The 26,471-nt window shown below is 36.6% G+C and overlaps 1 protein-coding gene across 1 annotated transcript in view; it reads right to left on the bottom strand.

Annotated features, from left to right (window-relative positions):
• KIF6 (kinesin family member 6) overlaps positions 1-26,471 on the bottom strand; it is a 151,044-nt gene that overhangs the window by 16,427 nt on the left and 108,146 nt on the right. Inside the window, exon 16 of the mRNA XM_054280030.1 lies at positions 10,079-10,129. Within this exon, the coding sequence (XP_054136005.1) occupies positions 10,079-10,129 (51 nt within the window). The remainder of the gene's footprint in view (positions 1-10,078; positions 10,130-26,471) is intronic.

The following is a 26,471-nucleotide window of genomic DNA, read 5'->3' as shown; positions in this document are numbered from 1 at the left end:
TGGTGCTTTTTTTCCCATAAAGAAGACTTTAAGAGGCATCTTAAGATATAATTATTTTATTCTAATGAAATGGCCCCATTTTGGAGTACAGGAAATAGTAAATTTTACAGCACATTCCACATGATCAAATCACAAAGTACCAGAGAGAAATTGTAGCACCTGCTAACTGGATCACTATTTCAAAGCCATGTGGAAAGCATGGATGAAACACACTATTTCTAGAATGATACCAAGTGTTATCACCATAGTTTACTGCAAACTGGCAACAATCTGAAATTCTCTGGCAGATTCTTGTCTATAGTCAGAAAATTTTGCAAGAAACTCTCTGTGACCTTGAACTTTATACTCTCTGGGGTGCTCATATATTTCTCAACCTGAGTGTGTCCTGGAAGTCAAACTCCTAGGGATTTATTGTCTTGTGCCTCAAATAACATTGTTTCTTGCCCTCCAGCTGTACTTTTGCAGTCAAATATTTTCATTTTTTTCACTGGATAGTCTTGTGTTTATCTGCTTTAATTTATAGTCACTTGAAGTAACCAAATTTAGAATTGACTTTAGTATCCCATTAATATATTTACTGCATTATTTATCAGCTTTGCAGCTTTTGGCAAACTCAAGCATTAGTACTTTCAAAATGGAACATATGTTGTAAGCGGATTATTTTTTTAGAAGCAATATCTGTCTATCATTATTCAGGATCATCTTACAAGTAATTCTCCTCTTTTTCTTTATATTTCCCCAGTGCCATGTCAGCCTATGTTTGTCACTGGGCACTATTTGTATACCTTATACAAAAGCAAAGATGAGTAGGCACAATGTAACTCAGGAGAAGATTAAAATATCCAAATGTCTGGATGAGTTTATATTGTGGGTTTAGAGCAATTGACTTAACCTTAATGTAATAGATATTTAAAATTTTCAGCCGGTTTGTCATAGAACACACTGAAACACACTGTCCGGTTTTCAACATTTTAAAAGTTAATGGATGTGCAGAGGATTAAGGATGTGTATTATGTTGATTTTGATAACTGAATTTAGTAAAAGGGTCCATTGGTATGCTGCTTTTTTTGGTTTTTGTTTGTTTTGTTGGTTTTTTGGTAACATTGCATTGCTTACTGTTTTACTGGCTTAATACTGGCTCAAACTAACTTCCAATGTACACCTGGCAAGCAGAGCTATTTTCCCCATCTCAATGAGCTGTTTTTCCTAAATAGTCACACTTTAATTCCCTAAAGTTTCTTCTTTGAAGCTAGTAATCTATATTTTTCTTCCTGAAAATACATGGCATACAAAACAGGAGGTGTTACCTTCATGTCAGCTGCACTTTAGGCATGCAAGTGTCTAAAACCATCATGGCTAAAAATTTCCTATTGCTTTCCAAATATACAATTAAAGTAAACTAGGGGGAAAAAAACCCAAACAAAAACAGCAAAGCAGCTTCAAGTTTAATATGTTCCATACATGCCAGTTAATTTAGTGAAGAAGTAACATAGCTGGGTCTTAGCCAGGAACCCCCTACAAATTCTTGCCTAAACTTAATAAATACTTTTTACCATTTGATTACATGTGAATCCTCTTGCATCATTTATCTTGTTCATAATATCAGATTAAATCATACCTGATATGTTTGAATGATCTTTCTCTGCCTCCCAAGAAGGGATGTGATTTGTCATCCATAAGATTTGAAGTTTTGTAAACATTAATTTCTACAAAATCCAAGAGCTTTCATGGAAAAAAAAAATCTCTTTTCTAAGCTTTGTCATGAGACATTAGGAATACTCCACCACCAATATCCAGACTGCAGTTCAATAAGCAGCACAACTTTTGTAAAATAATGCCTACTCAAGAGAAGGATTTGACTGAGAATAATATAGCACAACTTTCCTAAGAATAAGACACACCTAAAGGTGCTAAAGGTGCAGTCACAATGAGTGTCACAGATTGCCGGGCATGAACAACATACACAGGCATGGGCAGCAAAGTCTGTGCTTGCAGATCACATTTAGGAATGCAATGCACATGGCAACTGTGGGATTAATTCAATAGGCCCAGTGTTTTCTAAAAGTAAAGGGGTGTTTTATCTGCATTCTGCATTGAACTGTTTGTAAACCTAGAACTGTACTGTGGTTGTCAGTACAAATGCTTGTGACAATGCACAGAAGCATTTATTCTGGACTGTATGCTAAATTTATAGCAATGTCATTTGAAAGAATATTGAGGAAAAATAAGCATACATGCTTATCCTTAACTGCTTCTGTTTCAGCTGTGTATAGGTATAGATGGGCCATGAAACTGATGTTTTTCAAGTTAGACAATAAATGAGGTTTTGAGCTTGATTCAAGAAGTGAATACTAACCAAACAAATGTATATGGCTGTACAAGTCTGAACAACTTTATCTTTCTGCTACTTTCATCTGCAAGAGAGTAGAGGAGATGGAAAGTGAAAGGAAAGACATCATTATTGGTGAAATCATTATATTATGAGCATGAGGTTGCACTATAGATTATTTAGTTTAACTCTTGGCTCAAATAAAACAAAAGATGTTGGGCTGAAGCTCCTCTATCATGGATCTGATTTTTTTCAATGCAAATAGCAAAGAGATGTGCTAAGACCCCACCTCAGTTAAGTGTAGAATAAAGACAAAAGTACTAGAGAAAGTTTAGTTTCAACTCTCCCACATGGCTACTCCACTGGTCCTCTAAAACAGCTTCCTAAATGCTTTTTTACATGTTGGTATGATGTATGAATTTTCCAGAAAATTTCTGAAACTAAAACTGTAGGATTTAATGTCACCAGGAATGTCATTCTTTAAGAAGATTCATTTTGATGTTGTTCTGTGTTCTGGTATGTGTATTAGATTAGGGCCATGTGCAACTTGGGCAGTTGTAGGGACCAGATTATGGTTTTGGGACCCCTTATCCCTACTGGCCACACCCCTGTCCCATGCTTTTGCTGCTTCTCCCATGCACTAAGCATACTTTTGCTGCTTCTCCCATGTTCTGGCTGCAGAACAGCTGGGCTGTCTGTGCTGTGCTACCAGCTCAAGAAGGAACAAGAAATACAGGGGTATTTAAGGAGATCTCATAGCTCAGTTCTTTCCTATGACCTGTGAAGGAAAGGACACTGGGCTTGAAGTTCTGGTAGCTGTTGGCTGAATTAGAGCGTAGTGTGTACTGAGAAGAGACAATCTTGACATTTCCAGAAGCAATTACAACTTAACCAAAAGATTCTTATCTGGACAAGTTGTATCCAACCTCTGCACATTTGTAGGATATTATTAGCTACTCGTTCCAAGTAATTATTTATTTTGATCTCAAATATGCAAACATTTTTCAGCAAAGAAAGAATGAATTAATTTGCTCTAGCTATTTCAGCAAAAAATAAATGGCAGAAGTTTTTTACCAGACCTGCAGGTTGTTCTGAAATGCTGGATATCACACTCGCCATGCTATTTCATTGTTCACCCCTTGTCCTGTCCTTTACATAATCAGCTAGATAGAAATTTCTACTCTAGGTCTGACCTTGAAAAGCTCACATAAATACAGATGTAAAAGAGCTCCATTTGTTGTTTACAGTTCATTGGGTTACAGAAATTTTTATTACAGAGAGCTTTCATGGAGAAAACCTTGACTGAAACAAAACTAGTCAAGCTGCCCAACACACCTACTGGACATGGCCAGAAGAAAGAAACCTACAGAACTTTAAACACTGTATTACTCTTATTTAAATTTTGTACCAGCTTTTTAGAGCCAAAAGAGAGATGTACTCGAAGATATACTGAAGATAAGCAAACAAACTTAGGCCTAGAATCTGTTGTCTGTGTGCATAGAACCAGATTTATTTTTTGTTCACTCTACCTCAAGTCCTGTTTTAGAATCATAGAATCATTCTGGTTGGAAGGGACCTTGGAAGCCTGTGTGGTTCAAACTGCTCAAGGTTTGGTGAAAACTGAACCAGATTATGTTCAGACATCTTGTGAAAACTCCATGAACAGAGATCCTGCAAACTTCTTTGATGACTTTTCCAATGTGTAACTACCCTCACAGAATCTTACTATCTTATCTTAATAGATCACATTAGAGAATTGAAAGCTTCATCTTCACATTCTGTCTTGTAAGACACCAGAAGGAATTTCTAAATAATAATACAACTCTCACTCAACTTTTCATTATTTCAGAAGAAATGCTTACTACAAGAAAGTTTACAGAAGCTGCAAGCTGTTCCAACAACAGTGAAATGCCAAAGTCAATGTCAAAATGCTGAGTACTGGGTAGCTGTGCCACAAGTTCATGACTCCTAATAAAAATATCACTTGATCCAAAAATGTCTTTGCTCTTTTCTAAGGTCTGATCACTGGTTTTGAGTGGGTCACATGGGAAGTTTAATAGGGGCACACAAGTAATCTCAGAATTTTCTCTGACAGTTGAGGAGGACATATTTGCAAAGACTTCCAGCAAATATCAGTATTCTCTTTCTTGAAGACAAACTGAAAGAGAAGAGTCATGCCTGCTTCTAGAATTTAACCTTGGACATAGTAAATTCTACTAAAAAAAGTAATAGAAAAAATACAGCAAAAACTAAAACTACAAAACACTCTAGAAGGACTGGAGAGAAACCTGTAGAAAGAAAAGTCTGTGTGAGATTGAGGCCTGAAGAGACAGGTGGAAGAAGTGTCGTCTTATTTAGAATATACTCCTACAGTTTTAAACTGACATCCCATGTAATACTGGGAAAATCCCAAAACATATTACCTTAAACCTCAAGTGCTGTGGTAGGGCATCATTGCAGCTTGTCTAGCTGCTGCTTTGAATCCATGGGTTTTTTTCCTGATTGCGATCATCTTTACAGAAGAACTTGGCAGATACAAAAATAAAAAACTCTTCAAGAGCTCATAGTTTCAGCCATAAACTGTGCTGACTTGAAGCACAAAATAGCACGCAAAAACAAGAGAGTAAGTTTGTTACAGTGTGTAGCTTCACAGTTACCAAAGGATATAGTCTAACAACTTGTAATGTCCAAATAACTGCTTGTATATATTTTCAAAATCAATTGTCCCTATACTGTAGCAAGCATTTGATTAACAAACACTGTGGTAAATATTTCTAAAAGTATCTAATAAATTTCAATAATTGTACAAAGCAAATTCAAAAGTATCTGTATCTTTGGCAGAGTAAAACTTGTTAATAAAGGCAAAGAGGTACTGATTTTGAATTTTCATCCAGTTGTGACATTGGTATCTTTGTCTTAATAATAATGAAAAATAAATGTCCCTTTTAGCAAGCACAATCTTACCAGCTTTCTGTCACTCACCATTCCTATTTCCTTTTTGAAACACTAAAGAAATTAAACTCATATCTAAAGAAAATGGCCTTGATGCCACTAGAGGTCACCCTATGAATAAAAATCAGTGTGCTGCATGCACAAAAACTTACACAAAACCACCACTGCTGTTTGACATTTCAAGCGCAAATGTACAGAAGAACGTAACACACAGAAAGATCGTGACTTGTGAAAATTGTGTATTCCTAAGAGAAATCTTTCCCTTATTCTGAGGCTATTGTAAACTGACTACACTGCTCTCTAGCATATTTTAGCTCTTGGATGCCTGGTAGTACTGGAGACATTGCCTTATCTCTTTCAAAAAACAACAAACAAACAAACAAGCCCCCAACAAAACCCAAAAACCCAACCAAGCAAAAAAACAAACCACAACCTCCTTGGAATTATGGACTTCAGATTATTTCTCTAAAATGCTTTATTTAGCCCATACATAAGATATCATTTTTCATCACCAAGAATGATGGTTTTAAAACAGGCCATCTATTATTCTCCATGGACTATGCTGGATTTGTGTGGGAAAACACAAACTGCCAGTTTCCTCAGCTTCTGTCATTTTGAGATTGAAAACACTTGTGTCTCTTCCTTTCATGGCATTAGTACAGATCAAGACTCTTCTGCTTCATATGAAAAAAGTTAAATGTCATCTCAGTTACAGGATGCAAAGCAGTGAAAGAAACCAAGTTCATTTTATTTAAATATGGATTTGTTTAAAGAGCAGTTTAACTCTGATGCAAACCAGCAGTTTGGAAGTGCTATGTGCTTTCCATTCACACAGATCATAGCAGATTAATTCAAGACAGTCATAATTACTGGACTAATTAATGTTATATATGTCTAGGAGAGGCTGCAAGGGTTGCAGAGAAGACTACCATACACTTCCTGAACATATATCCAGAGCAGGTACAAACCGTGGTGGACCAGCATTTCTAGTGGCATGAGCGACATTGGAATGTTTCAATGATGGGTTGGATGGAACTTTGAGCAACCTAACATAGTGAAAAATGTCCCTCCCCATGGCTGGAGGATTAAACCTCCTTTCCAACACAAATCATTCTGTGATCTGACACTGGACAGCTAGAAGCAACAGTTCCCCTTTGTAACTTTTCTGATACGCAGAAATTTGTCAGACAACATATTTGCATGTTGATGTTGGATATATGGTAGTGGCAGCATCAAAGCATTGGAGGAATCATTGCTTGAAATCCTTTCCTAAGACTGGCTGGAATACTCCTGCAGGAGTACCATGATGCATTCATTATACAGCCCTGTCTGTCCTCTGTGCTGATAATGTTCATTCACTTCTAGACAAGGAAAGGTGAGGAAGCAGAATCAAACATGCTACAAAGAAACACACAGCAAGGAATGAAAAAGGGCATAGACTAACATCTTTAGAACGGGCATCTAGCTTTGAAAATGTAGGAAAAAATGGTACAGATAAAGCTGTAAAGGGGAGAAAGATAAGCAGGAATTTCTCTATCTTTGCTTAAAACCAAATATATGTTATAAATCCAAACATAAAAATAACATGCCAAAATCTTTGCTCGCAGGCATTTGCCACACCAAATCAAATCCTGGTATGCATTTTCAGGGATTGAAACATATCTGTTGTTTCTGAATCACCTTGTCATTTTATTTTTTATGAGGAATCAATTTTTCAAGGGAATTTTGCTTAAAAAAGAACTGGGGAACAGTCTTTGAATAATATGAGAAATACAGAATCTTATTTAAAAAATTCAAGTTACAAAATCTGGAAAAACAAGTGGTTTTGATTTGGTTTGGTTGAAGTTTTTTAATAAAATATTGATAAAACTGTGCTTTAATACTGAAATCTGTACAAGGGATGCAAATTCCTTACAAAGACCCACATGTGTCCTCTTTTTGTTTTTTCATTTCAAGTAGCTTTACAAAGACAACAGAGTTGGACAATAATTTGCTCCCAACAAACCTCCTCAGAAGCAAAAAGGTTTTTCTATTGTGCATTTTACAAAAATACTACTTTAAAGCATCATAAGATAATGCTTCACTAGAATAAAACAAAACATCAACTTTTCTTCTAAAACACTGTAAACCCCAGGGAAAGCTTTTCTTTCCATTCTTTTCTCCCATCTTTTCCACCCTGAAGCATGTTTGTGACCCAGTGTTTTTGCTGTCAATACTTAGGCAGTGTGCACATTATTTAATTTTAAATACTCCTGAAGTGCAGTTAAGCATGCAAAAGGAACTTTAAATCCTGCCTAAAAATGCAGTTAAGTGTGTTACTCTGAAAGATTTTAATAAAGATAACTAAAATTATTTATTTGCATAATAAGGTATTTTTTGCAGTTAATAAAGATGAAAGGCACACTGAGATGATTTACATAAAATATTCAATGTTTCTGGTAGTGTACTGACAAACTTTGAACATCCCTTGTCTCTGATGATACCTCCCATCTATTTGTGTCCTTTTTTAACTCCCAGCATATGGTGTTTTAAAAGAGATAGCTAAGAGCAATGGGGTGAGTAGTGGTGTTTTCCTTCAAAAAGAAATCCACATCTTAAGTACAGCCATAAGGGAAACAGATCTACACTCTTTCAAATCAGACTAGAATAGTTTCTTGAAGACTTTTAACCATAAAATGCTTTAAGTTAATGGGAAGAAGAAAAAAAAAGGCAGCTGGAAGATGTTAACTTGGTTTCTAGTTGAAACAATGGTGTGTTTTATTTCAGGTTGGGATTTCAACAGAGCCTTAATTAGACTTTTGACCACACAGTTTTCATTTAAAATTATCTTGATGAAATTCTGATCATCAAGAAGTTCCTGGGAGACTTGGCACCCGTTACTCTTTGAAAAAACATTCATCCAGAAAGGCAGACAGGCAAACAATACTCCCCAACTCATAGAATAAATATTAAGTTTAAATATCCAGAGTATTTCAAATAATAATGTAAATACTGGAAAATACTTTGTGCATTCCAGACTCAGTGAGAATAAGCAGACAGCGATGCTCAAAACAAAAAGGAAAAAACACACAGGTTGCCTGCTATGAGGTGAAATACTAATAGAATATTCACACTGTGAATGTATAGTCACAGAATTGTAAAGTCACTACTATGGCATTTCCTAAGGACAAGAAAAATAATACCTACCTACGTTATGAAAAACAGCTTAGTTATTGAAAACAGCATTTGAAACACAACTTTTCTATGTAATAAAAAAGTCAGTGTACAAGACCAGATATTATCATTCAGATTGAAACATATATTCAGAACATATTACTTCATTTTTCAAAACATTGAATAAGGAATTCTCATAAACAGCACTGCTATGATTTATCTTGACATAACTTGTCAGAATGTTAAAAAAATTACTAAAGAGATGGTATTCAAACCTGGAATGAATTAAAGAAATTATTCCTTGCTATTCTGAAGATAGCACCTTTAAATTGAACTTCAGAGGAAGGAAGGGGAGGGCAGGGAAGGGGAGGAGTTGAACAGGACTCGCAGCAATCATCTAGTCCTCTTCAGGGCTGACCAAAAGTGAAAGCATATTACTATAAACAGGGTGCTCAAATACTTTTTAAACAATCAGGTATAGGACATTGATCGCCTATCAAGGAAGCCTGTTCTTGGTAAAGCATCTTTTCGTAATATCACATCTGAACCTCCCCTGATGCAGCTTTGAACCTTTCACATGTGTCCTGTCACTGGATAAGAGGAAGAAGAGATCAGCAATTCCTTCCCTTCCCCTTCTCATCCTGATAAAAATCAACTGAGTTTGATACCTGGGCTTTATTGGCAGACAAAATTACATTTAGTGCTGATTTTTAAATCAAAATAAAAAAGGATAAAGGTATGAAACAATAACATTATCACCAAAGCTTGAGATGCATGGGTAAACTAGAAACAGAAACAGTTTTGCTATTCTGAAGTAACTTACTCACCCGACTTTTGTAAGAAAAGATAGTCCCCAAATTTTCTCTCTCTTATTAAGAGATAAATGTTCTCTATGTTATGTATACATAGAAATACTCATATCAGCTGCAATCTGATCCAAGTTAGCTCCATCTTTAATGTGAAGGAGGTCCATGAACGTCCATTTTGGGATTCTTCTATGGATCTAAATGAGGAGGGATCAAAACTGATTGCCCCAGACATTTTCTGTCAAATTTTGATTGAAGTTTACTGACCCCAAAGTGGAATTCTCTTCTAAACACTCCTAGGCCATTTCAGTACAAAGTCAGGGAAGTCAGCTTAAAGCATCTTAAATCAAATTTGGATGACTACACTTTTGTGAGCAACTTACACAGACAATTGTAGCCTTACAGCTGTGTCAACAGAAATGGCAAGAATAACTTCTCAATTTCAATAAGTAGATGTGCGAGAAATGAACTGTATATGCCTTCAGTTCCCCTTGGAATGAGGAAAAATTAAACAGAATGTTAGATAGTGGCAACATGGCTACTAGCTCAACCTCAGGACAAATCAGTGTCTATTAATGAGAATTCAGATTAGACTAATCAGAAACCAAACTCCCAAATCTGTAGGAATTTAATATTATTTTTTCTCATCACACATAAAATTAGATGCCTTTTGAGTCAAAATTCAGGCAAATTTCACATGTTCTTTGTGGCATGGACTATTGTAGAAATACTGTGGCAAAAAATCTGTCATAGAAAACACAGCCTGTCACCCAAGCAGATTCAGCCCTGGAAGAGAGCTTGTCCCTGTTGTATCCTGTCTGAGATACTACGCTCTCACCTAGAGCTGCTCTCTGTATCTGCCTCTGGATTATTTTTCCTTTCAGATGATCTGTAAAAGATACAAAATGCAAATAATTAGAATACAAAGTATCAAAAATCAACGAAGTCATTGCATATTTCCCACCATTTTAAACTCTCTGTGCTGCTGGCCAATTTTAGGCATTTTTGTGATCCATGGGAAAAGTTGATTTCTGAGTTCTGTCCTTCTCTCTACTGCAAGTAAACAAGTGACTCTACAAATACTGAGATTTAATTGTCCAGTAAGAAAGACCAAAAATTAAGCATTTACTGTCCAGCATTTTCACAGGATAATGATTTCCTACTGGTAGATACAAAAGAATTTCAAATGGGACCAGAGGACACATAGAATTCCAAGTATGTGTTCAAACAGACTTAAGGGCGCTTATGAGATAGTAGGTCACTAGTCCACCCCTTTGCCAATGAAAATCTAATTCCCCAAAATCAATTTTTTCTTCTATGTCATGTTCAGTTTTAAATATTCCATGTATTAGAGCTTCTGCAAGTTCTACTATTGTCCTAGTTCTGGCTGGGGTTGATTTTTTCAATAGCTGGGAGGGGATCATGAGGTTATTCAGTACTACCTCATATCATTGCTGGGGACAGGGGAAAGAGACACTCTTCTCACAAGGGTCAAGAAAACATGGCAGAGGGAACCATCCTATACTGTCTAATATTGAGGAGGTTTTCTGTGTGAATTCTTTCTTTTCCTGTACCCTCTGTCATTAACATTGTTGGTATTACTGTTCACTTTCTTATCTTGTTGTTTCCAATAAATTGTTTTTATCTCAACCTGTGATCTTTGCCTTTCTTACCTCTGATAATTCCCTCCATCCCACCACAGCTGGGAAGGGGAGGGGAGAATGGGGCAGTGAGAGACAACACTGTGTGGTTTGGAGAGTCTTGGTGGGAGCACTGAGTTGGGCAGTAATATTCCTAAATCATGGCAAGTGCTCAACAGGTCTCACTGTGTAGATGTCATTGGTTTTCAATCAAAAATTAACCAATTCCTTTATCTCAACACTCCTAGTTAGACTCTCATGCCCCATCAAACTAATTGTTTATCCTTCTTTTATCAATTTCCTACCTGATCTATGACAATGGGCCAATATCCCAATTATTCCAAGCAACAATTAGATTACCACATGGGAAGCCATTATTCAAAGACATTACTGGAACTAATAAAGGAATAACATAACCTTAAATACGGAATTTCGGCAGTAAATGTATTCTGAAGGGGTATGGGATTATGTCTCTCCAGTTTTCAAATTGAAACAATTTCTAAGCAGAGGTTTGTTCATAATATTTACTAAACTGTAAATCTGGATACGAGGGAAAGAAAAAAAAATCCATGCTGGATTCACTTTTTTCTTCCCCAGACCTGTGATTATCTGTATCATATAAGTATGCATTTTAAATTAAAAATATCATTTTGCTTACAAGAGAAGTCTTACAGAGTAAGCTAATCAGAGACAAATTAAGCCATTAAAAGTTGGCAAATGCTTAACCAGAGAATATAAATAAACAATTAAATTCACAGGTCATGAGAATTAGATTGTTCTGTGAGCACAAAAGGACCATAACAAATTGTATTTCTTTGGAAATTGTGAGAATAGTCATTAAGTATTTAGTAGAATTGTAGGAAATGTATTATTTGAAATACATTGCAGTATATCAGTCAAGTTTTGCTGTTTTGAATGTCTATAGAAAACAAGCAAAAGTAAACACTCTACCTACTCTTCAACTATAAAATAAACATAGATTTTTATTTTTATGCAGAGGAAGTTTTATTCTTTTAAAATTATTTTTAATTAAGCTAATGACTTTTTCTGTAATTAAAGTTACCTGTAAAATTAGGAAAATATAATCTGTAAAATTAGGAAAAGCCTTCAGCTACTGAGAAAGAAGTTAAGCAAAGTAGCTAACTTCATCTAACCCTGCTACAAAAACAAATAAATCCTCCATCTCAGCTGTACTAACACTTGACCAAAACAACACATTCAGTTAAATAAGTTGATTCCCTTAACTATAGGAAAAACGCCCTTGATTACTAATTTTTACTGATAAAAATACAGTAGAATGATCAACATCCTTGCTATTTGTCCTTTGAAAGCTCTATAAAGCAACTAATTTGATTTCAATACTCAGTGAAATGTGATTAAACATGCTACTTTTTCCTCAAATTGCTTTTTGCTATTCTGACTATTTAAATCCTTATATTCTATGGCACTGTTTCGTAGTGTGATGTTACTCACTCAATATTGAGCCATGAGACTGCCATGAAACAATTTGTAGTAATCTTGAAACTCATTTCAATGGATTATCATTAACAGAGGTGCCTCAGAAACAATCTATAAATTTATAACAATCTATACATTTACCCTTTGTGTGAGGGATCAGAAACTCTCTTAAGCACTGTGAGCTGCAAAAGGCAAGTGCCACTGTAATTTGAAAAAAAAAATGGCTACAGTAGGGACAACAGGCTTTCATCAGGAGCCTCCTGAAAATAAGTGTGACATGCAGGTCTCAATTTTGTCAATAAATGGTGTTATGTCTCCTTCTTTAAAGTTGCTAGAAACAGATCATCAGCAATCTAAATGCTTTACATTTCAAATAGCAATGAGGCCAACTGAAAAAATCAGGCCAAATAAGTCAATGAGAGTAAGATCAAGCAGATAGACAACAGCTTGCCGTCAGTACAAAAATGTGGAAACACAAGAAAATTGGGACTGGGTTTTAAATGATCATAGCCAAAAGGCTTGACTTTCAATTACATAGAGTTTAGTCTGAGCACAGCTGGGATAGAAACGACAGAGACTGCAGAAGCTCTGTTTGTATTGTGAGCTTTGTCAGACCATTCAGCAGTGTGGAACTACCCCAAATGTTCTTCTCTCCCTTCACTCTAGCATTTGTACACTTCTGCTCTGTGACATGGACCATGATGTTGCAAGAAAACAACTTCTTCTATTTGGCAGCTTTGTGAAAGAATGAGAAGTTTGAATCAGACCACCTGTAATCAGAGAGGAACCAAAGAACACTTCTCCACCGACTAGAAAAATAAAACTCTAACCTTACTATTCTTCTAGCAAAGGAGTTTTCTTTTTCTTGTTTAAATAGAAAGGTAACATTTATCCAATTCACATAGTTCAAATTTCCTTTTCAGGGCAGCAAAAACTGAACTTCATTTCCCAGAAAACTTCCTAAGGAAAAACTGAAATTGTATTATGGGAAAAGTAGGCCAAACACAAGTTCAGATTTGGGGGACATAGTAGTATCATGAGGCACCTGACTATAATTCCATACCAATACTTAGCCAGACAGATGTGATTTAATCTTTTGATTTGTTTTAATCCAATTTGAAATTTGACAGTTTGTTTAGATTTCATTTGGGGAAAAAATGTTTTCACTTAGAAGCTCTTATTTTTGACAAACCCTTAAGTTTTTCTGTATATGTTTTTGATTAAAGTAATCTTGTTTTGTTTTCACTATAAATACTTGTGGGGGAGAATGAATGTTTCTGACCTGCACTACTTTCCTGCCTCTGAGAACACCATTGTCCCCATGCTAGGCTTGAAGTTCATAAGTGACAGAAGTAGGGGATGATTCCAGTACCATTGCCTGCACAAATCTTCCCATGTAAACAAAAGGAAGATTTCAGTCTTAAGTACTGCCAGTTCTACAATCTTCATAAGCACAAATATATACTCAAAGAAGTATGAAGAATCACATTCTCATAAAAAAACCCTACCATGTCTTCTGATTCTAAGTGTAAAGTTGTGGAAGAGGTAGTGCTTAAATGTGATTTGCAAAAATTGAATTTAAGATGTAGAGAACATCGCTCAACATATGGCTAATTATATTTTCTGAAGTTTCACCAAACAAGAAGCTAAAAATAGGTCTGTAGCTGATACAAAATAATTTTTTCCAGCAGAGTCATTCTTCATCTGGAGATAACGGTCCCAATAAAATGTTGACTGCTGCAACTCCACATGTTTTGGCAAGAAAAGTAGTTTTGTGGAATTTAAGAATTCACTCAGCATGCAGCCAGCTGTCATTAAGGCTGTGATAAATCTGTTGGTTTTGGCCTGCATTTCTGGAGACATATAGGTATGGAAAAGAGATGAGCCAGTAACACAGAACTTCGGCTTTGTGACAGGAGACAAAAGCAAGGAGGGAGATGGAGAGGATAAAATGGAATAGAGAAATCTAATTAAGAGTGATGTAAAGCAGAGGAAAGTGTCCCATTTGGTGACTAAATAGGACAGAATACATAACTTGAATAATATGGCTGTCCTTTAACTTGTCTTTGCATTGTTCCAGAGTGTTTCAAGGATCTGAAATTATCTTCCAATGTATTACAGACAAGGAGTGCTTTGACCTGAAGCATATGCTGCAGGACAATACAAAAGTGAATATGTTACAATTAAAAAAAACACACTGATTTTAAAAAAGTTTTTTGTTTTGTTTGGGTCCACGTCACAGGTTATAAAACTTCTCTTATGTTTTATTAGAACCTCAATATAATACTATTATAAGGTTTCAAAGACTGCTAACTCAAAAAACTGACAGGCTAAAACCTTTGTCAATGACTTCTCATCTCTTGTTATTTTTTAGTATTTTCCTATTATTTTACATTTTTCAAGCCTTCATTTATCTTAATGCACCCTTTCATCATGGAGATCCTGAAGCCTTTATACCTCAAATAGGGTGCTGTGTGCTTCACTTTCTTCATTGTTAAATAATTTTTGGTGCTACATAAAATATCTAGCAGAACATCCTTCTATGTATCCAGGGCATCTGATTCCTGGAACATACCCTCCAGGGATTTTGAGTCTCTAATCAGGCCATATGGTATTAGATGTTGCCTTTTTTCCCCCTGTTTCTCACACTGCCACACCAGTCAATAATCTGGGGATGCACAAGAAGCTGTGATGGAAAACAGCTGGGACAGCTGACCCCAATGGACCAAAGGGATATTCCACCCCATGTGGCATAGTGTTTAGTTAAAAAACGCTAGGGGGAACAAGAATGAAGCAGAGCCATTTGGAGTGACAGTATTTGCCTTCCTAAGTCACTCTTATGAGTGAAGGAACCCTCTTTTCTGGAGATGGCTGAACATCTGGCTGTCAATAGGGAGTGAAGGAATTCCTCATTCTACTTTGCTTCCACACACACGTTTTGCTTTACCCATTAAAATAGATAGTTTTATGAGTTTTCTCAATTTTACTTTTCTGATTCTTTCCCCAGTTCCCACCACAGGGGACTGAGCAAGTGGCTGTATGGTGCTTTTTTGCCAGATGGGCTTAAACCATGAGAGGAAATAAGTGGGGGTTTTGTTTGTAATGCAATGCCCCTATATTTGCTGTTGGACTCAGCTACCACCCAACTATGAAAATCAGCTCAAGACTCTGAAACTATTAAATCTGATTCATGAAGTTGCATGCACCCACTCGAATCAGATAAGAAGTCCTGCTGAATGAGCAGAAGTTACAGATGCATATTCAGCAAATAATCACTCAGAGACAAGAGGCGAGAAATCACATAACTTCCATGAGCTTTGTACAGATATATTTTTAACTGCATTTGAGGTTAGAGTTGTAACGGCTTACAAAGTATTCCTGAAAGTAGGAGACATTGAACCCAAGCATAGATATTCAAATGGAACAATTTCTCAAACTAAGAAGATTAAACAGAGATAGTTATAGGAAATCTAACCAGATGTGTTAGAATATTTTTTAAAATCTGGTGATGAAATTATATGAGAGCACAGTCTATGATAAAAAGTATCTGACAAGAAAATTCGTGGAATAAAAGAAAATATTCTATTCTAATGCAAAATCCTGCAGCACTAAGAACAAAGAAACCATTCAGCCTTTCTCTGACCCAGAGAAATATTTGGGACAAATTCTGAATTTTCTTTTCAAATTTTGTCCTTCTCCAATGGCAAAAACATGTCAGTTGGCTCTATTAGGACAATTTGCAGAGACAAAGTAGTCTGCATTAGTAAACTGGCTCAACACTATGTCTGATGGAAATGCTTAATTTTGGAATACATGGTTGGCCAAATTCCCATGTAATTTGATAGCTTCTCATTTTCAGAAAACTCTTGGTGGCATTAGGGAGGAAAATATATTATTACAATACTCAGGGCCTCTCTGATGCACATGCATTTTTCCAGGTATGAAATATGGCCCTCATCAGCATTAAAAATATATGAGTGACAATACCTCAGGTAACATACTGTAGAGTATAACCTGCTGCAGCAAATTTCTCCCTTCTGCAGTGGTTTGAGATTTTACTGCCTCTCCTTTCTCCTCTTCCCTCTCCCTTCCCTCCATCCCAAAGTTTGCTATCAAAGGCCACTGCCCCACAGCAGAGAATGTAGAAGAAAATGTCTGCCCCTGTTCTGGCTGCTCTAGCAGCAGAATTTGGCACATCAGCACAATCATACCAGCAATTTAAGATGAGACACTATCATCAACTCAACTACAATGTCTGAAATACAAGTAAACACTCTCTTTTGCCAGCTGGGAAGAAAAGATTGGAGAAAGTAACTACCAGCAAAGAGATGGGCCAGACCACTGGGAGCAAGGAAGCTGATGGGATTTAATAGAGCTCTGCAGTCAGGGCTCCCAGGAAGGAAAGCAGGTTTAGAATTTGAAGCACAACCCTGACTTCCACAAATTCATATTTGCAAACCATAGCCTAAGCACATTACCAAACACACATGGAAATACACAGTTTTTCCTCCATAATACAGGATACATAATGTCCTTCCTTGGAATTTAAATATCCCAGATTCAAATGGATACATTTTACTACCATGTAGGATACTGCACATTTTGAGATTACTATTTAAAATATCTGACTGGGGCATGTTCCCTTCCTTGCCAGACTCAGTTGAGACAATAATAGGTTTTATTGAAACATTTAATATCTTCAAGTACAATCAAATTTACAGACAGAAAGCTTATGACATAGCAGTCTCTGCCAGTCATTGCTACAGGATGACAATGCACTTGACTTCCCAGAAAGAATCTCTTCACTAGAAGGTTGTTCAGGCATTGGGATGGAATGTCCAGGGAGGTGATGGAGTCACCATCCCTGGGGGCATTTAAGAAAAAGCTGAACATGGCACTTAGTGCTATGATCTAATTGAAGAGATAGTGATTAGTTAAACATTGGACTCAATCATCTTGTGGCTCATTGAGCTACTCAATTTACAGTCCTCTAAACTCTTGACCCATTTCTATGTATTTACTTCAAACCACCATATTAAGTCTCCTCCCCTTTTTCTTCATGTTCTTGTTAATTTTGGCCAGATTACTTTTGTTGTCTCACAAGATGATGACTTACACCTTATGATTGAAGGGCATTCCTGTTTATTGTTTGGCCTGCATTTCCACAGCGTCCTTTATTCCACATCCCACATTTTTTTTTTCTAATAGCCTTTCATAAATTCTGGCTGCTAAAGAACAACAACAAAAAAAGATTTTATAAGGTTAAACGGCAAAACTATAGAGAAACTGACTTTATTTTCCTGCTGACATCATTCTGGACCTCAATCTTCCTCTAAGTACAAACTGTCATAGGGTACATAGGCCTTAATTGTTGAAGCATTCCCAAGGGAACACTTGAATACTTTTTCTAAAATTCCAGATACTCAACACTTGAACATTTAGGATAACCTACATAAACCACCAACAGCTCTGGACTGCAGCTCAGCATCTCCTTGAAACTGGAGATCAGAACCAATGCCTTCTGAATTTAGAAACAAATGCTTGGCCCTTTATTTTCACGTCCCAAGGTTGGCTGTCTACTTATTTCTGACCAGGCATTTCTAGCCAGGCATGGATATACAGTAGCAAGCACACTCCAAGGGACTTCAGCAGAAGCACACATTATGCCTGGATGCTCCATGGGGAGTGGATAGGCAGCTCAGCCAATAAAGTAGTACTTCTGTATGTGCTGTAGCAATGGCAATTTGCTGCATTCAGGAAATAAGGGAACAGTTTTTTTAGGAGGGGGGATTTATTTGGTTTTGTTTTTCCTGGGTAGCTCTCCTGAATTTAAGTACCTAAATTTCACTTAAGCTGTATCTTAGATGCCAGGGTGCTATTAAAGGTATTGCCCACAGTGAACAAATATTCTGTTTATCTTCATATGCTAGGAAAGAAACAGAAATGAAGCACATCTGGAAACTATTGTTCTGTCGTTTATCACATCTATTTGTTCATGAATTAAATATTAAGCTGGTCCAAAAAGCATGACTGAAAAGCAATGCCATATGGATAAAGAGCCATAATCTGTGAATTTAGTGCTATGGATGCTTATATGATTAAATGCCACTTATCTCTTGATTATTTCTTAGAAATTAATGTGAAGAAAAAGAATAAGGAAAATAGAGAAGTAGCCTTGTATACAGCTCCTATTCTTTCCACACTTTCAAATATGCAAATTTAAGTTGGATGAAAAATAAATAAAGGGTTCTTAAAAGCACAAACAAGCAAAGTCAACACCAAACGATTTTCCCTCAACAAGTTTTCTGGTAATAATGCACTGGACCCAGTTAATATTTTAGACAGAGAATGACTATATCCAAGTTTCAGATGAACATGGTTATTTTCTGTTTTTTCTGCCTTCATGGCTTTGTAATTTCTATGCAACAATTTGATGTCCAGTCTCATTTTGTGACATTTCTTCTGGCCAGAGCTGTCCAACATAAAATTAAATACTGAGTTCCAGGGCTCACTATATATTTCAGTTTCAGAAACTTAAAACTTTGCTCTTACCAAAGGAATTGTCCTGGCATTGAGCACATAGTGCTGTGTAACTTCTGGACAGATGAGACAGACTGATATTAAGAATCTAACAAATATGACACAAAATTAAAAATAAAATAAATTTTAAAAAATTACTATGCTGAAGCTGATTAGATATGCTACCATGTTTTGAGCCCATGCAGATAAACATTTCAGGGTGATGGAAACAAGTCAGAGTAAGAATGAGTGTATGACACATTTTTTTGTTCACATTTCCTTGTAATATATCTACCAAACCTTTGAGAAGTGACTCCTTGAGTGTCAGACACATACTAGCAACCCAGTAAAATCTGAAATAACTTCCTGTGAAGGTGCAGCATATATTCACTGTTGTGGATAAGCCCAAGACTGCTTCTTGAATTGCTCAGCAACTTAAAACACAACCTGATTATATATAACTGGTAAAATGATATAATTAGCTCAGAAAAGACAGCTTCCCTCAGCCTTAAATAAAGTGCATGAAAAAATCTTCATATTACAGCTATTTGCTGTTGATTACATTCCTTCTGCAATATTCACAATCAACTGTAGTGATATTACATTATTTAGGAACTAGTTTGATTAGAAAAAAACAGCTATTGTCTTTTAGTATGTGTATGCCTGTGCTACAAGTCTGCATGAATGCTGTCTAGACATGTAAATGAACCATGAGATACTATGAAGAACAAATTTCCCTTTCTGTGCTCAGGAAGGAATATCACTCTTGTACAGTACTACTCTGAATAAGTGGAGATCTACTTTAAAATTTGAAGGTTTGATTCTTCACTGTTAAAATGTCTGGCCGTCCAATACTAAAGACTTAAATGACTTGGATGCAGGACTTGAGGGAATACTAAATTTACTGATAACACTAAATTGGGATGAGCTATTGACTCCCTTGAGGGCAGAGAGGCCCTGCAGAGAGACCGTGACAAATTAGAGAGATGGGCAATCGCCCACTAGAGGAAGTTCAACAAGGGATTCTGTACCTGGCGTGGGGCAAACCTGGCTGTCTGTATATAGTAGGGAATGAGAGGCTGGAGAGCAGTGCTGGAGAACGGGACCTTGGCTCTCGGTTTATGGTAACTTGAACAGGAGTCAGCAGTGCCCTGGCAGCCAGAAGGGCCAAGCATACCTTGGGAGCATCAGATAAAGCATCGGGAGAGGTTTAGGTTGGATACCAGGAAAAGTTTCTTTAGACAGAAGGTGGCTGGGCACTGAAACAGGCTCCCCAGAGAAATAGTCACAGCCTCAAACCTCACAGAGTTTAAGAAGCATTTGGACAATGCTCTCAGGCACATGGTGTTACTCTTGGGGTTGTCTGTCCTGCGCAGGATCAGGAGTTGGTCTCAATAATCCTGATGGGTCCCTTCAAAGTCAGTATATTCTGTGATTCTATGATCAAGGAAAACTTTTTGTACAAAAGATTGTAGGAATCAACACACACACACACCTCAAAATATAGCATCAACTATCACCTAGCATTTTTTCTTTAATAGAGCAAATTGAATAGATTGACATAAGAACATACTATAGTCTAATAAAACAGCAAAATGCAGGGTAGCAATCTAGCAATGACCACCTATTTTCAGTCAAAAGACAGCTTGCAGGCAGAAACATTTAACTGAGTATTTTTCCAAGCTTATAGTCATGGCTTGATTAAATCCAATGAGCCTGGTCAATTAGTTTTAGTTATTCTAGAGAAACTGTAAGTAAAAAATGTTTACTTGGTTTCTTCCTGAGCATAACTTTTTCCCCTGAAAATAGTACTGTTTGTAAAGAATAGAACATCATTTGTAATAATTAGAAAATGAAAATGATTCCTACATATGTACATTCCAACTTAGAGCCAAAGAAAACGTTAACATCTTGGGCCTGGAGTGACTGTTACACTAATAAGGTTCTTCTGTTTAAAGAATAGCACACCAGGGGAGCATAATAGAGCTGCTCAAATGAGTTCATTCAGTTTGGTATTTTCTGAATAAGTCATTTGACAAATCACGTTTTCTCATTCTGAGGACCCATTCAGAATACATACTGCAACTCTGGGGCATTGCCTATTGTTTGAAAGTAAAAACAAACATATGCAAGCAACCCTGAAACAACGGACAATATTTAGCATTGCCATTAACATATGCATTGCCCCCTGAAGCCACAAGACTTCTATTTTCTGAAATAGGTTTGCTGACTGCTGCTGCAAAGACTACTTTATATTACCAAAGATGGTATCCTCTTCTTATAAGGAAGAGCACAAAAAAGAAAAAGGCCTCAGCAAAGCTACTAGAACTGCCTGGTTCTCTTACCAGTCTCATTTATCAAATAAGAAAAGTCCTACACCAGCTAAGGAACGAGGAAGACAGAGCAATGACATGTGTCCTTCTCTGTTTTTTGAAAATGGCCAAAGCATGACCGTGCTACAGCAGCAGCAGTAGAAGAGACAGCTCTGGCACAGCTGCTATAAACATATGTGTATCTCTGAAGGGAGAGAGCCTGCACCACGCACAGGCTGTACATATCAGCCTCACAATAAACCAAATTTTACTGTTCTCCTTGGGGTTAGGGTTATGCTTAGGGTTAAGGTAGAGAAAACTTGAAAGTCCAGAGATCAGGATCAGTGCACAGGAAAAGGCATGCCAAGGAGACCATAGCAATAAAGCAACATTGCTCCATCCACACCTTACATGGTGAAAATAATCACATGCTGAGTATCTACGCCTAAGAAAATAGTAATATTTTCTGACAAAATTATGGAAAGGCTTAAAAAAAACAAAATGACTTTGAACATATCTCCTTTCCAGAGTATCAGTTACAATTCATTATCTGATTTCAAGATTTAAATTCCTTTATGGAAAGAAAATTCTTCCTTTGCAGAAAATAAATTAAAGGTTGCAATTTCAAAGAGGAACGATTTGGCAAGCCTTGATCCATTACCTGCAAATCATGGCATCCCATGCAATTTCATTGTTTTCCCTTTGGTGAACATGACTTTTTTCATAGACATGTAGGTTATGGATATCTTCTCCTGTCTTTTCATTTGACTCCATTGCCAGATCAAATAAAATGCAATTGAAAAAAACCCATAAAATTTGGACATTTAGACTAAAGGCAGATGGATTGGGATGAAATGAGGTGTTTTGAAAAGGTCAAAGAATTTCCAAAATTTATTGTACCGAAATCCCAAATCCAGGAAACAAACGCAGACAAAATATAGGTGAGGATATTGAGGAAATGACCTGCCTAATTAAAAAAAAAAAAAATTCTCACCTAAGTGCAAACAATTAGATTGCATGGCATGCCATGAAATTTAGTGAAAAAGTCCAAAACTTGCCCCAATTAACCTTTACTGAAATCTCAAAATCAGAAGACCATGTCAAACAATATATCTGCGAAGAAATAGCTTTCTTTTTTGTCAAGTAAATTTTCCTGAAATATACAGTTTCGGAAATTAAATCTCGTGTTTTTATGAGGAACTTTTAAACAATGTTTTGCTCATTTCCCTGTACTTCATGGCATCTCAAGCCTTTTTATTGCTTTTCCTTAGTTAAAGATTTTTTTTACATTAGGCATTTCATTTCACCTATCTCTTCCATCTTTTTCTTTGATTTCGTTTCCTGATTTTGCAATTTCAGTGATAATAATTTCAGCAAGTTTTGATCCTTTTCACTGCACTTCATTTCATCCCTATCCATTTTCTTCTAGTTCCTCCATTTCAAAATTTTAAAAATTTTTAAAATTTTATTCTTGTGTGTGTAATACTTCCTTTTCTGTTTGTAACACAAACAGAAAAGCACCGAGTGTTTGTAACAATTTCCTTTCTGTTTTCAAGATTTCATTTCCTTTCCTGAAAGGAAGAGTTGTTGTGATTTCAATGAGGATAAATTCTGTAGGGTTTGATTCTTTTCTTTGCCCTTTATGCACCCCATGCCTTTTTATTGTTTTATCTTTGTTTTACCTTTTTTTCCCATTTCTTTTCATGAATTTTGTCTCTTGTCTCTTCTTTTAATTTCAGTCCCTTAGGTTTTATTTGGTATCATTTTGGTAGGTTTTGGAGCATTTATAACTTTTGGAGTATTTATAAAGGAACACGCTACTTCCCAAAGATTGCATCCTCAACAACTTTGTTCTTGGTGCCATTTATGTTCCAGGGAACTGGAACACAACTTTTGCTGCTGCACTTAGGGTTAGGGTTGCGCTTACAGTTTGTGTTGAGAAAACCACAGAGCCTTGAAGTCCGTGGACACTGCAACTAGAAAAGGCATGCCAACCCCACCATTGCTCTCTTCGCACCTTGGCACCACCCACAAGGTGGAAATTCACCTTGAAAAATTCTGATTTTTCTGCTCTGCTTAGGGTTGGGCTTGAAAAAGCTACAAAAACTAGGGGCATAAGCATGCCAAGGGGAGCATGGTGCTGCCCCAACATTGCTCCCTCACATCTTCCTTTTGGCACCTCCCTTGTGTCTTGATCCTCAGGCTTGGAAAATGCTGATTTTTCCTGCTCCACTTACAGTTAGGACCTATAACATGTGCAATGCCTACCATAAGTATAACAAAGACATACTTTCTCTACTGTTTCCAGAAAGGAATACTAACACTTCACAGGCTTTTATAATAGACTTTATAGTTTTGTCTGGTTCTCTTTCTTATTTGCACATCTTACTATCAGCTTTCTGGGGACTCAATTCAGCTAAAAGAATTATTGTATTATAAATTGCCTAGTCATAGGTTGTTTAGAATTACACTCAGCAAACATAACTGCACTACTTCAAGACAATTTAAGCCTTGCTCACTTGGCAGAGACTTTTGAGATTCTAAAAAAATTTCCACGTGAATCAAAATATGATCTGTTGATTACAAACAAGGTAGTTAATTGATTACTCTCACTATGAACACAGTGAAAAAGCAAAGAAACAAAAAATCATTAACATGAACCTTTCACTGAAGTTTTAGCAAGAAAAAAAAAAATTCCATCTTTCTGCTCTATATTATGATCCAACTGGATGCTCAAAGGACAAGAAAATAGGTTGTGGAAACGTCCATCATAGTCTGCCTCAGAGGACAGCAACCAGTCACCATATGGTAGCTACCTGCCAGGTCTGTGTGAAAGTCATGACACCAATTCTGCCTTACAGCACCTTGAGAGATCTTCCAGAAGACACTGTGAAAAACCACACAATTTTAGATTATGCTCTACAGATCTATGGTTAACTAGGCCATACTAATCATGCCTGAAGTGGTAGAAAAAGAACCTGAACAGAATCAGGATGAAAGTGAGCTATATTTCATCATGGAAAGCAGGACATATGTTAAAACTGAAGGATTTGTAACCAAACAGAAAAATAAGATGTAGCATCCTACAAAGCAAAGTAAATCACATTTCTAACAAAGAAGAAACCGCAGATGGTCACAAAGTAGTCAAGAAAATAATAGCTTAGAAACTCAGCTGTTTTTCTGTGTTTTCAATTCCTTGCTTCCAAAAATCAAAATGTAACATTTAAAAAAAATAGATCTCAAAACTGTTGTCATAATGGCATGAAACTTAGATATTTATCCAAAACAAACACGCATAGGAACTTTGGTTTTTTCAGCATTAAGTTGCCAAACAATTGGGCCAAGAAATTAAGGAGCAAGATTCTGAAGACTGTGTCAGCCATGCTGAATGGCTTCAGCTTTAACAGCTACTGCTATTTTTGGTAGACACATAAACATGCCTCATTTATTACAAAACTGCTTTGAAACTGACCTGCAGATCAGAAACAGACTGGGGCTTCTAGGCACTGGGCCACATTGAATAACATCCCAGCTGGGAAATTACATCTAGGGGACTGTTTGTCCCCATGGCCTGTTTTCTCTTCTGTTTTTCTTACAGATGGCTGCAGGTTTTGCAGAGCCAATGTGTTTTGTTATGTTAGATATAAGCCACATCACTCAGGAATAAGCAACAGAGTTACACACCTGAGAAGCATAGTTACACATCTGAGATGAATTATGGAAGAAATAATGTTTGTGTACTATTTTCTGATACAACTTGTGTCCTGATACCAAGACTGTCTCGGTTAAGTGACAGAGGACATCTGTAATGGACAGGCAGCATTCCAGGAGAAAAGAAATCAGTGGAAACTATGTGTATTGAAGCTTTAATTTTCCATATATCCCAGTGCAGGACAGAAGTGGTGAAGCAGCAGGCAGGCTGGCTTTTTTGCTCAGAGAGCTTCCAGTCTACATTGATGTGTTTTTGTCAAATCTCCTACTTCTCATAATAAACTACTGTTTCAGCTTCTCCTAGATCACTGATCTGGCTGTTGATCTGGAATTTCTCAGGTACTGAGCAATCCAGCTAGGAATGTTGGACACAGAAATCATGGTACGTGCAGCCTGACACTGAACTGGCTTTGAAGAAGGGACACACAGTACACCTGACAGAGAATGTGCTGAATGAGCTGCACAGCATGTGCTGCACCAAGTGCTCATTTGCACTGGGTGGGATAGGGCTCAGAGCAACCTGTTCTAGTGGAAGGTGACCCTGCCCATGGCAGGAGAGTTTGAACTGATGACCCCTAAGGTCTCTTCCAGTTCAAACCATTCAATGATTCTATGATCTAAAGCTAATGCTTGTTGCCCTTGATCAGCTAAAACAATAATAAATACAAATGTGGAAATCTTTTCAGAATCTTCTTTTCAATCCATACACAAGTAGAACTCAAACTGACCTCAGCTAGAGCTTTTCCTTAGTGAGGATTTCAAGATTTCGAGTTCCATGGATTTTAAAGGTCTCTGCTGTGAATACAAACTACCCGAAGAATGAAATTATGTGCAATGACATTATTGACTTATCTGCCCATTAAATCTGCATACAGAATATATTTAGTTATGAGTTGTTTGCATCTCATTTGAACCACATTTTTTTGTGGAATGTAATCTTTTCTTCTTGAAGTTTCTCAATCCCTTTTTAAACTAAACCTTGCCATTTTTCTTCTACACTAGTCATTTCCAGTAAAATTTGCTCAGCACATATAAGTTTTCATAACTACTTGATAGTTTTTGGAATTGCACTAGAACAGTTAATTAAATCAGCAACTAGGAAGTCACAGTGTTTATTTCCATAAAAGAGTAAGTATCTCAGAATATTACACTAAAGAATGGAATGCATTTCAAAGCACAGTAATTTCTCTCTTATTGTCTCCATTCATGGCTGAAACAATGTCCAGTAAGTTAATGTCTTTAACTCAGAACATTTATATTACCGTAAAGAAATAGATAATACTACCAATAATATTTAGCTTTAAGAAAGCAGTGCATAGATTTTGATGGGTTCTCTCTTCATCTAGCAAATCATCACAGCTTTTTCATTTCATTTAGGTTCCATGTAAATCACAGAACTTTTTTTTAACAGAGAAATCCCATCCTTCCAAAGCACAGATACTTCTCCAGCAAAATTAATAAAAATGCTATTTGCTTATGCATGACTTCCCTCAATTCTTTCAGCTCATATAATCATGGCTTAAAATATGTGTAGCATTCCTAGTATCAGCCTTGGTATTCTAGTTCTTAACTAACTGATTCTTCTTTTTTC

Source organism: Melozone crissalis, unplaced genomic scaffold (assembly GCF_028551555.1).
Source record: "Melozone crissalis strain CALT ecotype California unplaced genomic scaffold, PUWL_Pcris_2 ptg000027l_1, whole genome shotgun sequence".
NCBI lineage: Eukaryota > Metazoa > Chordata > Aves > Passeriformes > Passerellidae > Melozone > Melozone crissalis.
The sequence above is the reverse complement of the archived record's forward strand: the minus strand, read 5'-3'. Positions and strand labels throughout refer to the sequence as shown.